Genomic DNA, 13,163 nt, shown 5'->3' on the forward strand with positions numbered 1-13,163 from the left:
GTTTTAAGAATTTATTTATTCATGAGAGACAGAGACATAGAGGGAGAAGCAGGCTCCATGCAGGGAGCCCGATGTGGGACTCAATCCCAAGTCTCCGGGATCACACGCCCTGGGCTGAAGGCAGATGCTTTAACCGTTGAGCCACCCAGGCGTCCCCAGAACCTAACTTTTTTTTAAAGATTTTTATTTATTTATTCATGAGAGACACAGAGAGAGAGGCAGACACACAGGCAGAGGGAGAAGCAGGCTCCAAGCAGGGAGCCCGACGTGGGACTCGATCCCGGGTCTCCAGGATCAAGCCCCGGGCTGAACGCGGCGACAAACCGCTGAGCCAGCCGGGCTGCCCAGAACCTAACGTTTTACCCATTATTATTCTGGATCGGAAGTCAGGTACCAAGCTAAAGTGAGGAGCAAAGTCGACACCTGGGTCAGGATCCTACCGGGGCACTCGGCCCGCCCCCAACTTCCGTGAGGCTTTGCGGGATCAGACTTCCGCTGCGGGAGCCGCGGGAGCCCCCGCTCGGCTCCCTCCTCTGGAATTCCGGGAGAAGCTGAGCGCCTAGAGGGCACCTAGGCGAAGGAGCGTGATTGGCCAGCTCCACACGGGAGGCGGGACAGCCGGCGGCGAGGCCGGCGTAAGGCTAGGCTGCGATTGGCCAGTGCGGTATTGGGCGGATCGGATGGAGTGTGGCGACGGCTGTCCATAGGCCGGCGCAGAAAGGGGCGGGGAAACGATGGTGGAGAGGCCGCGATAGCTCTGCGGGGGCGGGGAGACGCCTGTTAGCGATTGGCCCGTAAGGTGCGGAAGGCAGGGCTTGGCTTCATTCCGCGATTGGCCCGGGGATGGGATGCCCGGTCTTTTACTGGTTAATACGTCTCCAGCCGGCGAAGGGGGACGCCGAGCGGTCCGCGATTGACTGGTGAGGACTGGGGCGGGCGTGCCGATCACGAGGACCGCGAGCGATTGGCCCGCCCGGGAAGGGCGACCCTGGCGCCGGGGCCCGAGTCGCGGCGGGCTATGGCTTCCGGCGGCTGGCGCTGGCTGCGCGGCCTCCGGGCCGTGGGGCAGCCCCTGTTCCAAGGCCGTGCGCTGCTCGTCACCAACACGCTGGGCTGTGGTACTCTCATGGCGGCGGGGGACGGCGTGCGCCAGTCCTGGGAGCTCCGCGCCCGGCCTGGCCAGAAGTTCGATCCCCGGCGCTCAGGTGAGGAGCCCTGGATCCCGGGTGACCTTTGACCCCAGCTTCAGATTCGGAGACCCATGACCTGTGGCCTCAGTTCCCGGCAGGACCCCTGACCTTGCGTGCATCCAAGACCCCCCAGAGCCCATGCTTAGGTCTCCGTCCCTTCTCTCCATCCCGGGGTCTCCGCCCTCGCCCCACCCGAGGTCTCGGTTGCCTCCTCCTTCCTGGTCCCTGTCTCCTCCGGACCCACTCCCACCCACCGGTCTCGTCCCCGCCCACGCCCTCGTCCGCTCCCCTCCCGCGTGCACCGAGCCCAAGCCCTGGGCACGGGAAGCCGCACCAAGGACATCAAGAGCTCTGCGTCTGGACCCAGCCACCCTGGGACTGCGCTCTGGCCCCACATTTCCCAACCTGCTGTACCTGTTTCCTCCTCCAGAAAGCAGGGCAATGGTAGAACCCGCTCACAGGGTGGTGAAGGGGATGAGGACAGAGCACGAGAGAGGACCAGTGCCTGGCAATGGGGCCTGTGATGGAAGAACATACAGGCGGGCTCTGGGGCAGCTTCAAGTTCACCAGGGAGGGAAGTTAACCAGGGAAGGAATGGGTTGGGGGCAGTTGCTTGCCTCCCCCTGACTCTTGCACTGCTTTCAGCAAGCATGTTTGCAGTGGGCTGCAGCATGGGTCCCTTCCTGCACTATTGGTACCTCTGGCTGGACCACCTGCTCCCAGCATCTGGCCTCTCTGGCCTCCGGAACGTCCTCAGGAAGGTCCTCATCGACCAGCTCGTGGCCTCTCCCTTGCTAGGCATCTGGTATTTCTTGGGTAAGGAGCCTTGTGAGCTTGGGCTTTGCCTCTCCATACATCAGGAGGGGCAGAGCCAGCTTTGTTTTAAGAAGGAGGCTGAAATGCATTTCTGATGTGCCTCCTCTGTGTGGCTCTGGACTGGGTGCTGGGTCACAGTGGTGACAGGACAGACCCACTGGGGACAGGCATGAACAGCAGAATCAGACAATGGTGCTTTAGGGTAGGAGGGATGAAGCAGTACAGGTGGGGCTGTGGGCAGTGATTGGGAGGGCTGCCCAGAGGAGAGGACACTCAGCTGAGACTTGAAGAAGGAGCCAGCAGGCATAAAAAACTGCCTATGCAAAGGCCCTGCGGCTGAAGGAAGAGTTGCTGAGGTTGGGGGTGACAGGGTGCAGTCATCCAGCCCGTGGCTCTGGGAAGACTGTTGCCCCCGCCCCAGGCTCAGTTTCCTCCTTTGTGAAAGACAGGAAATAAAACAGCCTCAGGAAGAGTGCATCTTCATCCTTTGGGGTGCCTGTTTTTAGAGAGAGGGAAGAGGGAGAGAAAATACTAGGAAGGCTCCACAACCAGCGAGGAGCCCAATTCAGGCTCAATCACAGGACCCTGAGATCATGACCTGAGCTGAAACCAAGAGTCACTTAACACTTAACCTGCTAAACCACCCAGGTGCCCCTAAGGGGATGTGTGGTTACTTAGGACCTCTCCCTCACTGGAACCAACTTGTTCTGCCTTGTTTCTCCACACCAGCCACTCTGCTGTGTGGCCCTTCCCACCGCAAGGCTTTTAAACATCTTGGGCTATCTGCCTGGGACCCTGACCCTCAGGGTTCCTGCCCTATCTGCTCGTCACCAGTACTCCCCAGCCTCTGATACTCTAATTTCTTTGTCTCCTTTCCAGGCATTGGCTGCCTGGAGGGCCAAACCCTGGATGAGAGCTGCCAGGAGCTGCGAGACAAGTTCTGGGAATTCTACAAGGTGGGCGGCCCACCCCCTGACTCCCTGCCCTGCCTCTCACAGCTGCTCCCCTCCCACAAGGGCTCCTCCCCTCACCACACTCCACCCCTCCCCGCAGGCCGACTGGTGCGTTTGGCCAGCTGCGCAGCTGGTGAACTTTCTCTTTGTGCCCACCCAATTCCGAGTCACCTATATCAACGGCCTAACCCTGGGCTGGGACACGTACCTCTCCTACCTGAAGTACCGGGTGAGCACAGTGGGCGGACCAGGCACCCAGGGGACTCCTCAGGGGCCACGTGTGTAAACCCCAAATGGTGCAGCTCCACTCTAGGGTGAGGTCCTCCTGGGCCTATGACAATCTGCAGACCACAGCAGGTGGGTGGGGAGCTGGTCATCGGCAGCGTGAAGACCCAGCCCCTCTCTGCTGTTTGATGTGACATCGGCCAGGTCCCTGCTGCATCTGTCCCCCAAGACTGAGTTCAACCACCAGACAGGTGGGTGAGGACCTGCTTTGGTGAAGAGTTCAGAGGGGTGAATGGGGTGTGTGACCAGACCCCTCTTGCACGGACAGATCCTGGGCCCGTCCACCCCTAAGCTGTGTGGCCCTGGGCACCAGGCAGACGGAGCTGCCCCAGCCCTCCTGAGTGGATGCTAGACAGGGCAAGACTGACTCTCAGCAGGCCAGGCCTGGCCCTGGCCCCTCCCCAAACCCTAGGCATCTGGCTGGGCTGCCCCTTCCAAGCCCAGTACAAGACCTGTTTCCTCATCTGGAACACAGCCATAAAGATGGTCATCCAGGAGCCCCGTCACAGCAGGCCTCCATGAACCAGTGAAAGATGGCCCCATCTGCAGCACCCAGCCCGAGCCACCCAGTCCCAATCCCCCAACTCCTCAACACCACTGTGGGCTGGGCCCTGGGCCCAAGGTCAGGGACACACTCCATTCCCTTGAAGTAGGGCCCAGCCTGGGATTGGCCCCCTGAATCTGGAGGCTTAGGCAGGGCCAGGTGGCCTCCAGTCTCATATTCAGGTTGCAGATTGTGGAAATTCTATTAAATTCTCTTGACATTGAATATCCTGTGGATGACCAAGGCCACCGCTAGCAGGCTGGCACTCATAGGGACACAGCGTCATCCATTCGCTTTATTGGGTGTGTGTAGTGTTGTCATGACATCTCCTGGGGATCTGGGGGGCATGTTTGACACTCATGACGTCAGAACAGGTCTGGTGTTGGGGGTGTCCCAGGGTGGCGAGTACCCACAGCAGCCCTCACCTCCAAAAAAGGGTAAAACTTTGGGGGTGAGGAGCCAGGCAGGCCATTACCTGGCTCTGATCTACCCCAGGGTCCATGCTGAGACACCCCCCACCCCCCACCCCCCAGTGGCCTTGGCCCACCACGGCCCAGCCAAGAGGCTGGCAGACCCGACTACCTCCCACCACCCAACAGCTTGCCCTGGGGTGTCATCGGGCCCCCTCTTCAAAACCGGTAACTGTTGATGGGGGTGACTTTTAAAAAAGGTGGGGTCTTGAGAGGAGGGTGAGCAGTGAGTTCACAGGGCCACGACACGCCACAGCAGAGTGGGGACAGGGCCATATGTACAGGGTGGGACACGGGGTAGTTGGGGAGCCCGAGCCCCTGGGGGACATCTCCAATAAATAAATAAATAACTACGATAATAAATAAGGGTGAGGGGCTAAGATGGGGCAGGGGTCTCACGCCCTGGGCCAGTAGGGACTGGATCAGGCCCAGGGGGTGGGCAGGGGTGGGCAGGGGCGGGGCAGGGCAGCTCTCAGCAGGCGCAGTCCTGGTGTGGAGGCGCCTGCTGGTCCGTGAGCTGTGGGCCCTGCTTGGCACCCGTGACTGCAGGGTCGGCCGTGTCCAATGACTCGGACATCTTCTCACAGATGACATCCACCAGGCGCTCAAAGGTCTGCTTGACATTAATGTTGTCCTTGGCGCTTGCCTCAAAGAACTCAAAGCCTGTGGTTGGGGAAGGAAGGGATGAGGACTCTGGTCCCCCCCCCACCCTCCTGGGGATGCTTCTCTGAGGGCAGAGAACATCTGGAGATTCCCAGTGCCAACCACGTTAATGGCACCAGAGTCCTGCAGGGAAACGACACTGGACTAGGTCAGCCCTAGGTTGCTTGTACTCCTTCCTTCCCCCTAAAACTGTTCCCATCTCGTCTCCAGGTCCCCAGCAAGACCTTTCCCCACTCCCAACATCCAGCCTAACCCACGCACTGGCCCTGGCAGTATCTGGCACATCCCCCTGTGACCTCCCTTGCTTACACACCCTCTGGCTCCCTGTTGCCCTTGCAGGAATCCCAGATCGTCGGCATGTGGTTCAGGGTGTGCATTTCCCCCAGGTGAACCCCACGTTCCAGCCATATAAAATTAATTTGCCAGAACACTCAGGATCTTACCTACCTCTGTCCTTTGCCTAAAGTTGTTTGGTCTGCCTGAAAGACCACCCGTTGCTTCAGCACCAGATCCAGTGCTGTCCTCCAGGTCTTACCTACACCAGGCAGAGCTTGCCCCCCATACACTCCCCCAGCCCAGATCTCCCTCTCTACCCCAGAAAATGAGGTTTCTTGGGCTCAGCAGCCCAACATGAGGCTAGCAGTGAAGATATCTGAACAAATCAGTAACTGCACCACGAGTTCCTAGGCATCCGTCAAGATCTGGCTCCTGGCTCAAGGCCATTTGCAAACTGTGAATTGTCTGGATTCAAATCTAGACCCTGTCCTGGTTTTGCTGTGAGATCTTGGGTGTGTCCCCTCCCCTTTCAGGGCCCCAGTGTCCCTTTCTTAGGCTATAAGTGTGCAGCCCCACTGGGCACTCACCAAGGTGGTCAGCCAACTGCCGGCCACGTTCCGACGACACCACCCGTTCATCCTCCATGTCACACTTGTTGCCCACCAGCAGCACCTGGGCATTGTCCCATGAGTAGGTCTTGATCTGGGTTGACCTGGAGGAGGCAGTGACAGGGGTGGGGTGGGCTAGGGCTGGGAGTAACCTAGCTCCATTATCCTCTAATCTTCCCCCTTGCTCACCACACTCTAGCCCCCCACCTGCAGATTATTGCTTGGATTTGGCCAGCTCGGTCCCTCCTCCTGGCCTTTGTCTTGCCAGGAACACAGACCCACGACTCCCTGATCTTGGAAATCCCTTTCCTGTAGGCTTTTCCCACCCTTCCCGGATCCCCATCCCCCAGAGGCAAGAATTTCTCCCTCCTCTGCCAATTCAGAAATGTCCTTAAAGTTTATCACTACTTTGGGCAGAAATGTGTTCATATAGATCCTTCATCCTATGCAAACCATTCTTAAAAAAAAAAAAAAAAAAACCATTCTTATATTTTCTGCCCCCTCCCTTATTTTTTTTTTTTTGCCTATAAATGACAATTTCATTTTTCCACCTGAGATGAAACCCTCTTTCCCCCTGGTTGAGCAAGTGCCACCACGTTTCAGTTATTACAGACCCGAGAGCAGGTCTGAGAGTCCAATATTGTGATTTACATTTCTGCCAGGGGAGCTGGGGCTTTGCATCAAAGCCAGCTCTGAAGATGGTCTGAGAGCCGAAGGGGAGGTGTGCTCACCAGTCCTGCACAGCGTTGAAGGATTCTTCATTGGTAATGTCATACATGAGGATAAAGCCCATGGCACCCCGGTAGTAGGCTGTGGTGATGGTCCGGTACCGCTCTTGCCCTGCTGTGTCCTGGGGAAGAAAAGACAGGGGTCAGGGGTCAGCCACCACTGGGTGGCTCAGTGGTTAAGCGTCTGCCTTTGGCTCAGGGCTTGATCCTATGGTCCAGGATCAAGTCCTGCATTGGGCTCCTTGTGGGAGCCTGTTTCTCCCTCTGCTGTCTCTGTCCCAGCCCCTCATAAATAAATAAAATCTTTTTAAAAAATTTAAAAAGACAAGAGTCAGGCCCTGTACATAAGCTCCTCAGTGGAAATGAGCTCCAAGATTGTCCAGTCCAGCCTGCTTGAGGACCAGAAGGAGCAGGGGGCTTGCCCAAAGGCAAAATGGGCCAGGGGAGCAAGCTGCCCACCTACACAGAGAACATTGTGCTCAATTGTCCTCCAGAGGCAGGTACCTAGAGAATCATTTCCTCACTCATTCAACGTACCTGGGCATTGACCTGTGTGTGCCACACCCTGGGCTGAGCACCAGGGACACAGATGTTAACAAAATGGACAAAAATCACTGCCTACTGATCACCCCATTCTATAGGAAACGGACAATAAACACAAAAGAAGAAAATGTATCCTATGTTGGTGATGAAAACTGAGAGGGAAGATAAAGTCAATGTGGGTGAGGGTATGGTTTTGAGAGCTGGATGAGGTGAGGAGGGAACCATACGGGGACTGGGGGGAAGGACAATCTGGGCAAAGGACAGAGCCTGGAGCAGGGGCCCTGAAGTGGGTCTCTATCAGTGTGCCTGATACATCAGAGGAACAGTGAGGCAGTGGAGGTGGGAGACAAAGCAGGCGAGGTCTCCCGGGCCAGGTGGCCCATGGGAATGCAATGAACAGAGAGGGGACAGCTCTGGCTTGGGATTAAACAGGTTCCTTTGGGCCCCCGTGGGGCTAAGGGAGGTAGCCAGTAGACCCTGAGGAGGTTGCCTGTTCCTGTCCCAGGGAATGAGGCGGGGGGGGGGGGGGGCAAAATCCGGCTGAAACATCATACAGACTCACATGAAAGAACTGAAAGATAGGGAAACTGAGGCACCAATCCCAGTGATGCTCTCAGTAATACACAGAGGAGAGGACCCAGCATTTGCTCCTTCCCCACTTCCAGAGAGCAGTGATGAGGCACCCATAGAAGTACCCAGCATTTGCTCCTTCCCCACTCCCAGAGAGCAGTGATGAGGCACCCATGGGAGGACTCTGGGCCTCTAGCCCCTAATACACAGTAGGCACCTGATAAACACCCAGTGTGTGAGTGAATCCAAACAGGAAAGAGGCAAAGCTGGGGCTGCTTTTCTGGGAAGGCAAAGTGATAGGGACAGAAGCTCCCCAGCTGGACCCACCCAGATCTGCAGCTTGATCCTCTTGTCGTTGCGGTAGATGGTCTTGACCTTGAAGTCGATGCCCACAGTGCTGACAAAAGCAGGCGTGAAGGAATCGTCTGCATAGCGGAATAGGAAAGAGGTCTTGCCCACGCTGCTGTTGCCAATGATGAGGATCTTGAACATGTAGTCGAAGTTCTGGTCCGAGGACTCCTTCTGCCCATAGCGCGAGTCTGTGGCCGACGCCATCTGGGTGTGCAGGGTGTAGGTGAGCCTGAAGAATCCCCTTTCGCACCCAACTGCCCAGGCTCCAGGCAGAGGATACAGAGAATTCCAGAGCTCTTGAGAAGGACTAGTGTTTATAGATTACTCTTATCTCATCAGGAGCCCCTGTACTAACTGTAGGGCCACGGCAAAGGGCGGGCTGTGACCTTGAAAGGCCAAAAGTGTCAAGGGAGCAGCTCAGAAAGATGGACATGGGGACACCCGTTGGGCCCCCTCCAACATGCCTTCGCCGCCGCCCTAGGTCGGGCTGTAATCCTAAACCCTAAGCTGAGCGGGCAGGGGTGACTGCAGCCGGCCCCGCCCCCCATCAATCATTCATGTGTCTCAGAAGGGTGCCGCGCGGGCGCACGTGCACACGCGTGTACGATCCCGCGGGGATGTGCGTCGCAGCACCCCCTTCCCCCAGGCTCCCAAGCTAGGAGGGATCCAGCTGAGACAGCTGGTCATGTGATAAGGGCGGGGCGTGCACCTGCTCACGTGCACGCAGCAGGGAACACACCCGTACACGCGTGTGCACACGAGAGTCGAATACATTCGGTGCACTGGAAACGAGACGCAGACCAACACACATTTACACACATGCCAACCCACCCGTGCGCAGGGTGTCCTCCACCCATGCAGGCGTGTACACGTCACCCACGCGGACACGCAGTCCCGTGCACGTATGCACACGACGTGCAGGCACACGCACAGTCCATGCGTCTCCTTTCACATGCGTGCAGCACGCACTCACCGGGGCCGGGACACCCGCAGGGTCACCCGAGCATACCCCGGTACATAAGCAAAAGGGTTTGCACACAGACCCGCTGGCACCGGCGGGCGCGCACACGCGTGTTCACACCGCACGCACGCACGCGCACGCACGCACAGAGCCTCCCGCGCGCACAGCTTCCCGCAAGGCACTCGCCTCCCCTCCCCCTCCGCCGCAGAGGCCGGGGGTGGGGGGTGGGGGGTGGGGGTGAGGGTGAGGACCCGGCAGGTAGGGGGAGCCAGGGCCCTACCCCGACAAGGGCTGTGACCGCCGCATCCTTCCCCCCCATTCAGCGCAGCCAATCTCTCCCCTACCCCGGCAATCCCATCAGTCAAATGAAGGTTATGTAGGTATCCGGAGAGGTGGCGAACCAGGCCGCCCGGGAACTCACCTTGCCCTGCACCGATGCGGTGGTGACCCTAGCGGCGGCGACTTTTTGGCGGCGGTGGTGACGGGGCCCCCTGCGTTGATGTGGGGCTGCGCGACAGGGGCAGCGGCGGCAGCAGCAGCGGCTCAGGCCCCTGCAGTCCGCGGTGACGTCCTGCAAAGAGTGAGGCGGGGCCTCACATGCAGATGAAGCCGTGACGCCATCCTGGGGCGGAGCCGCGCCTGGAGCAACAGCCCACTGACGCACGCAGAGCCAGGAGGGGCGGGGCCCCCGCGCAGATTGACGCACGAGTGGGGCGGGAATCAGTGTGCTCACCCAGTAGCACGCGGGGGAGGTGGCTACTTGCTCCGCCTCCTGCCTGCGTCAAGGAGGCGGGACTGAATGGCGCCCTCTCACTGGCTGAGGGCCCCCGAGCGACGGACTGGTCAGCCAATCAGAGCCTATCACTCTTCTCCTCTTGTCCAATGGTGGCTCCCAGGTGGTTGCAGGGCTGGGAGGTTGAGGCCTTCGCAGAGCCTGGGTCTTCAGGGGGCGTTCCCCTTCCCCGCCCCCTCCCACCTTTGGTCTGAGATTTTCGCGGCCCCCGCCGGGTCTTGGGTGTCCCGACCTCTGGTTAAAAACACTATTCCCAATTTTAGGAAAGAGAAACAGACATCTGAGAGACGCTCAGTGCCCCCTAATCACGGGTTCAAAATAAGTACAAATGAAGAAAAAGCCAAAATAGGGGTGAAGGGAGACCCCTCCCAATTTCTGGAAGGTGTAAGATCCCCAAAGAGGACCGGATGGGTAGATGCCCGGTCCTGTTTGCTGAGATGAAAAAGAAGAAAGAGGATCTGGGGATCGAGAGAACTATTTTCTAGAAAAGAAGGAAGGGGCTGACACAAGAACCCCTCCTCTCCCTGCGCCCCCCACTTTCCGGAGAAAAATTCGAAGATAATGCTGAAGTGGGGCAGAGAAATGGCTTGCCCCCCTAAGTCCCCCCACAAACCTGCAGGAAACAACAACAACGGGGAACAGGGAGGGTCTCAGCGAGGTTCAAAGACCCAACAACCTAGACGAGGCTGGGAGATGCTTTACCGACCCTGGTACCCTGGTTCCTGACTTAGGCAGGGGACCGATCCCCTCCATCCTGGGGAAACAAGACTCTGCGAGTGCAGACTCTGGGGGCTGCGGTGCTCAGTCGTTTACTCTCCCAAATCTTGAGGGGGAAATGTCAGAATTGGGGGGTCGTGCGGGAGAATGAGCCCCTATGTCCCATTGGGATCCCTGCCCCTCAACTCCGCTCCCCAGACCCGGCAGGAGGAGCGTGGCCCCAAGAGAATTCTGATCTTGCTCCCTCCCCAGGCGCAGGGCGGCGGGGGTGGGGGGCGGAGGGGTGCGTCCTGTTTATAAAAAGCTCGCCAGCTGCGGAGGCGCCTAGAGACCAGAATAACTTAGCGCCTGGAGCCCGCCCCCCGCCCCCCGCCCCCTGGAAGAGCCGGACGTCCCTTGCGTTGAGAAATCTATTTTTATTAAGGGTAGCATTTTTGTTCCTCTCCTCCACTCGGACTATAAGAGTATTACGAACCTACTGCGGAGAATTGGAAGATTGAGAAAAACATAAAAAAATAAATAAATAAAAATAAATTCATCTCCAACCTCCCCCTGCAGGGAGGCTGGCAGTCGGTGCCCCCCCCCCCAACCGGCCCACACACACCCCGGTGGAGGTGAGGACCTGTAAAGCTTCCCAAAAGCATGCTTTGGGCTTTGGACATGGATGGCACTGAGAAATACCTGTTGTCATTTTTAGTGTTTTGTTTTTCCAAAGGAGGGAAGCCCCCCCCCCCCAACAATGGGCATCAGCTACTGCACAGAGGAATTTGTATTTCAAAGTAAAAATAGGGAGGCCTGGGTGGCTGAGCCGTTGAGCATCACTTTGGCTCAAGGCGTTATTCCAGGGTCCGGGATGGAGTCCCCAGTCGGCTCCTTGCAGGGTGCTTCTCCCACTGCCTATGTCTCTGCCTCTCTTTCTGTGTCTCTCATGGATAAATAAATAAAATCTTTTTTAAAAAGAGAGAGAGAGAGAGAATCAGCATTCCACTCTGGAATTAGAGGTGGTTGGATGGGGAACTGCTGCACAGCCTGGGACACCAGAGCTAGTGAGAAAGAGGCCTTAAACCCTTCCAAGTCCCACCCCACTCAGAGTCAAGTCCAGACTCCACCTCACAGCCCAGGCCCTCTAGCCACCCACCACCCACCAGCTACTTCCTCATCTCATCTTTCTCCTCAGGTCAGGTGGTCAGGTGCTCCTTCTGGCTCCAGGTGCAATCCTGCCTCAAGGCCTTTGTGCCCACTGTTCCCTCTGCCTGGAGTACTGTTCCCCAACTTCCTTCTAAGCCTGGCTCTCTCATTCTCTTCAGATCTCTGATGGGCACCCGCCTCCTTTCAGAGGTTCCAATTTCATGTCACCTCCTTATCACATCACCATATTTCTCCCTCCTGCCACATCCGCTATCAGAAATAATTATTTGAGGGGTGCCTGAGTGGCTGAGTCAGTTAAGCATCCGACTCTTGATCTCAGCTTAGGTCTTGATCTCAGGGTCGTGAGTTTAAGCCTTGCATTGGGCTCTACACTTAGAGACACAGATTAGTATCCCCAGCACCTAGACCTGTGAACACAGTAAGTGCCCTGTGATGGGATGACATGTATGAATGAATGATTGAAGAGAGGGTGACTTTGGCCAGAGAGGTTAGGGAAGACTTCCCTGGAGAAGTGGCATTTGAGCAGGAACCTGAAGGAGAAAGAGCTGGCCAGATTGAGAGGTGAGGGAACAATGCTCCAGAAAGGAGGGACAATGAGTGCAAAGGCCCTGAGGCTGGAATTCACTAAACAAACTCAAAGGACAGCCTCTTTCCAGCTCTGTGAATGAGATAGGCCCGACAACTTTTGTTTCCTTAACAGAAAGGGCAGAATGAGGCCCCAAGTGTCACCCTAGGAGTTTGCAAGGGCTGAAAGTTCCAAGGGACCCTGAAGACCTTCTCCAATCCTCCTCGGCAGGTGTAGAGTGGGCCACAAAGGCGAAAACTGTGCCCCTTAGTAAGGACCCTAAACAGGAGAAAGTGGGGGACCTGGAACATACAAGTGACTTCACTTGCCCCTCTCTGGGCCTCAGTTTCTACATCTGTGGAATGAGAGGAGAAAGGCAAAGTTAACATGCACTTCAAGCAGGCAGCTCAGTTCCTGGCTCAGGACACACTCTTCTCAAATGTTACCTGTTGCAATTATGTGATCCTCATAAATAGCCCATTTTACCCATGAAACAATAAAACCTCGGAGAGGTTAAGAGACATGAAGTAGTCAATATCCATCTCTAGGGGATAATAAGGATAGTGTCGTGGACCTGGCCCAGACTTACAGGGTTTGGGGTGTAGAGAGGGTGGCGGACATGTATCAGAATGCCCAAGAACTTCCACCAGTGCCAGCCTGGGGGTGTGGGAGTCAGGGAAGACTTTGCAGGGGAAAGAGATGCTGAGCTGAGACACAATGGGTGAGGATGAGGATGGAGGAGGAGCAATCCAGGTGGTGGGCACAGTGTGTGCAATGGCCCTGAGGTGGGGACATAGCTTGGAGTATGGAAAGCCAGATGAGTAGTGGAGCGCACTCACTAAGAGGGAAATGGAGAGATGTCTCTGGCCCAAACTGAAGGGGAGGTGGAGAAAAAAAACAGAGAAGGGAAATGCTAAAGGCAGATGATCTACAGGGAGGTTATAGCAAAATTTTATTCCCTTTTGTATCACTTTGCAGTAT

General features: G+C 56.9%; 2 protein-coding genes across 3 annotated transcripts; one reads left to right on the plus strand and one right to left on the minus strand.

Moving 5' to 3' along the window:
- The first annotated feature begins 789 nt into the window (after window positions 1–789).
- On the plus strand, window positions 790–7,194 carry MPV17L2 (MPV17 mitochondrial inner membrane protein like 2). Of its 2 annotated transcripts, XM_041764017.1 has the most exons (5): window positions 790–1,205; window positions 1,836–2,006; window positions 2,886–2,962; window positions 3,060–3,188; window positions 6,468–7,194. In XM_041764017.1, the coding sequence occupies exons 1-5, from the start codon at window positions 1,019–1,021 to the stop codon at window positions 6,510–6,512; spliced, it is 609 nt and encodes a 202-aa protein (XP_041619951.1). In that variant the 5' UTR covers window positions 790–1,018; the 3' UTR covers window positions 6,513–7,194. The 2 variants fall into 2 exon arrangements, with proteins under 2 accessions (XP_041619951.1, XP_041619950.1); XM_041764016.1 differs by lacking the exon at window positions 6,468–7,194 and having other exon boundaries at window positions 793–1,205; window positions 3,060–4,013.
- On the minus strand, window positions 4,071–9,537 carry RAB3A (RAB3A, member RAS oncogene family). The gene is made up of 5 exons (XM_041764015.1): window positions 9,380–9,537; window positions 7,974–8,201; window positions 6,537–6,655; window positions 5,785–5,909; window positions 4,071–4,921 (listed from the first exon to the last, which is right to left on the minus strand). The coding sequence occupies exons 2-5, from the start codon at window positions 8,199–8,201 to the stop codon at window positions 4,731–4,733; spliced, it is 663 nt and encodes a 220-aa protein (XP_041619949.1). The 5' UTR covers window positions 9,380–9,537; the 3' UTR covers window positions 4,071–4,730.
- Between the last annotated feature and the right edge of the window lie 3,626 nt (window positions 9,538–13,163).

The sequence above is a fragment of the Vulpes lagopus genome, chromosome 7, assembly GCF_018345385.1.
Source record: "Vulpes lagopus strain Blue_001 chromosome 7, ASM1834538v1, whole genome shotgun sequence".
NCBI lineage: Eukaryota > Metazoa > Chordata > Mammalia > Carnivora > Canidae > Vulpes > Vulpes lagopus.

Excerpts from the sequence above, each read along its gene's own strand:
- RAB3A (XM_041764015.1), bottom strand. The coding sequence starts at position 8,201 with ATGGCGTCGGCCACAGACTCGCGCTATGGGCAGAAGGAGTCCTCGGAC. Across the intron at positions 6,656-7,973 it reads GGATCAAGCTGCAGATCTGG|GACACAGCAGGGCAAGAGCG; the intron begins GTGGGTCCAGCT and ends TTTCTTCCCCAG. Across the intron at positions 5,910-6,536 it reads TTCAACGCTGTGCAGGACTG|GTCAACCCAGATCAAGACCT; the intron begins GTGAGCACACCT and ends TGCCTCCTCCAG.
- MPV17L2 (XM_041764016.1), top strand. The coding sequence starts at position 1,019 with ATGGCTTCCGGCGGCTGGCGCTGGCTGCGCGGCCTCCGGGCCGTGGGG. Across the intron at positions 1,206-1,835 it reads GTTCGATCCCCGGCGCTCAG|CAAGCATGTTTGCAGTGGGC; the intron begins GTGAGGAGCCCT and ends CACTGCTTTCAG. Across the intron at positions 2,963-3,059 it reads AGTTCTGGGAATTCTACAAG|GCCGACTGGTGCGTTTGGCC; the intron begins GTGGGCGGCCCA and ends CCCTCCCCGCAG.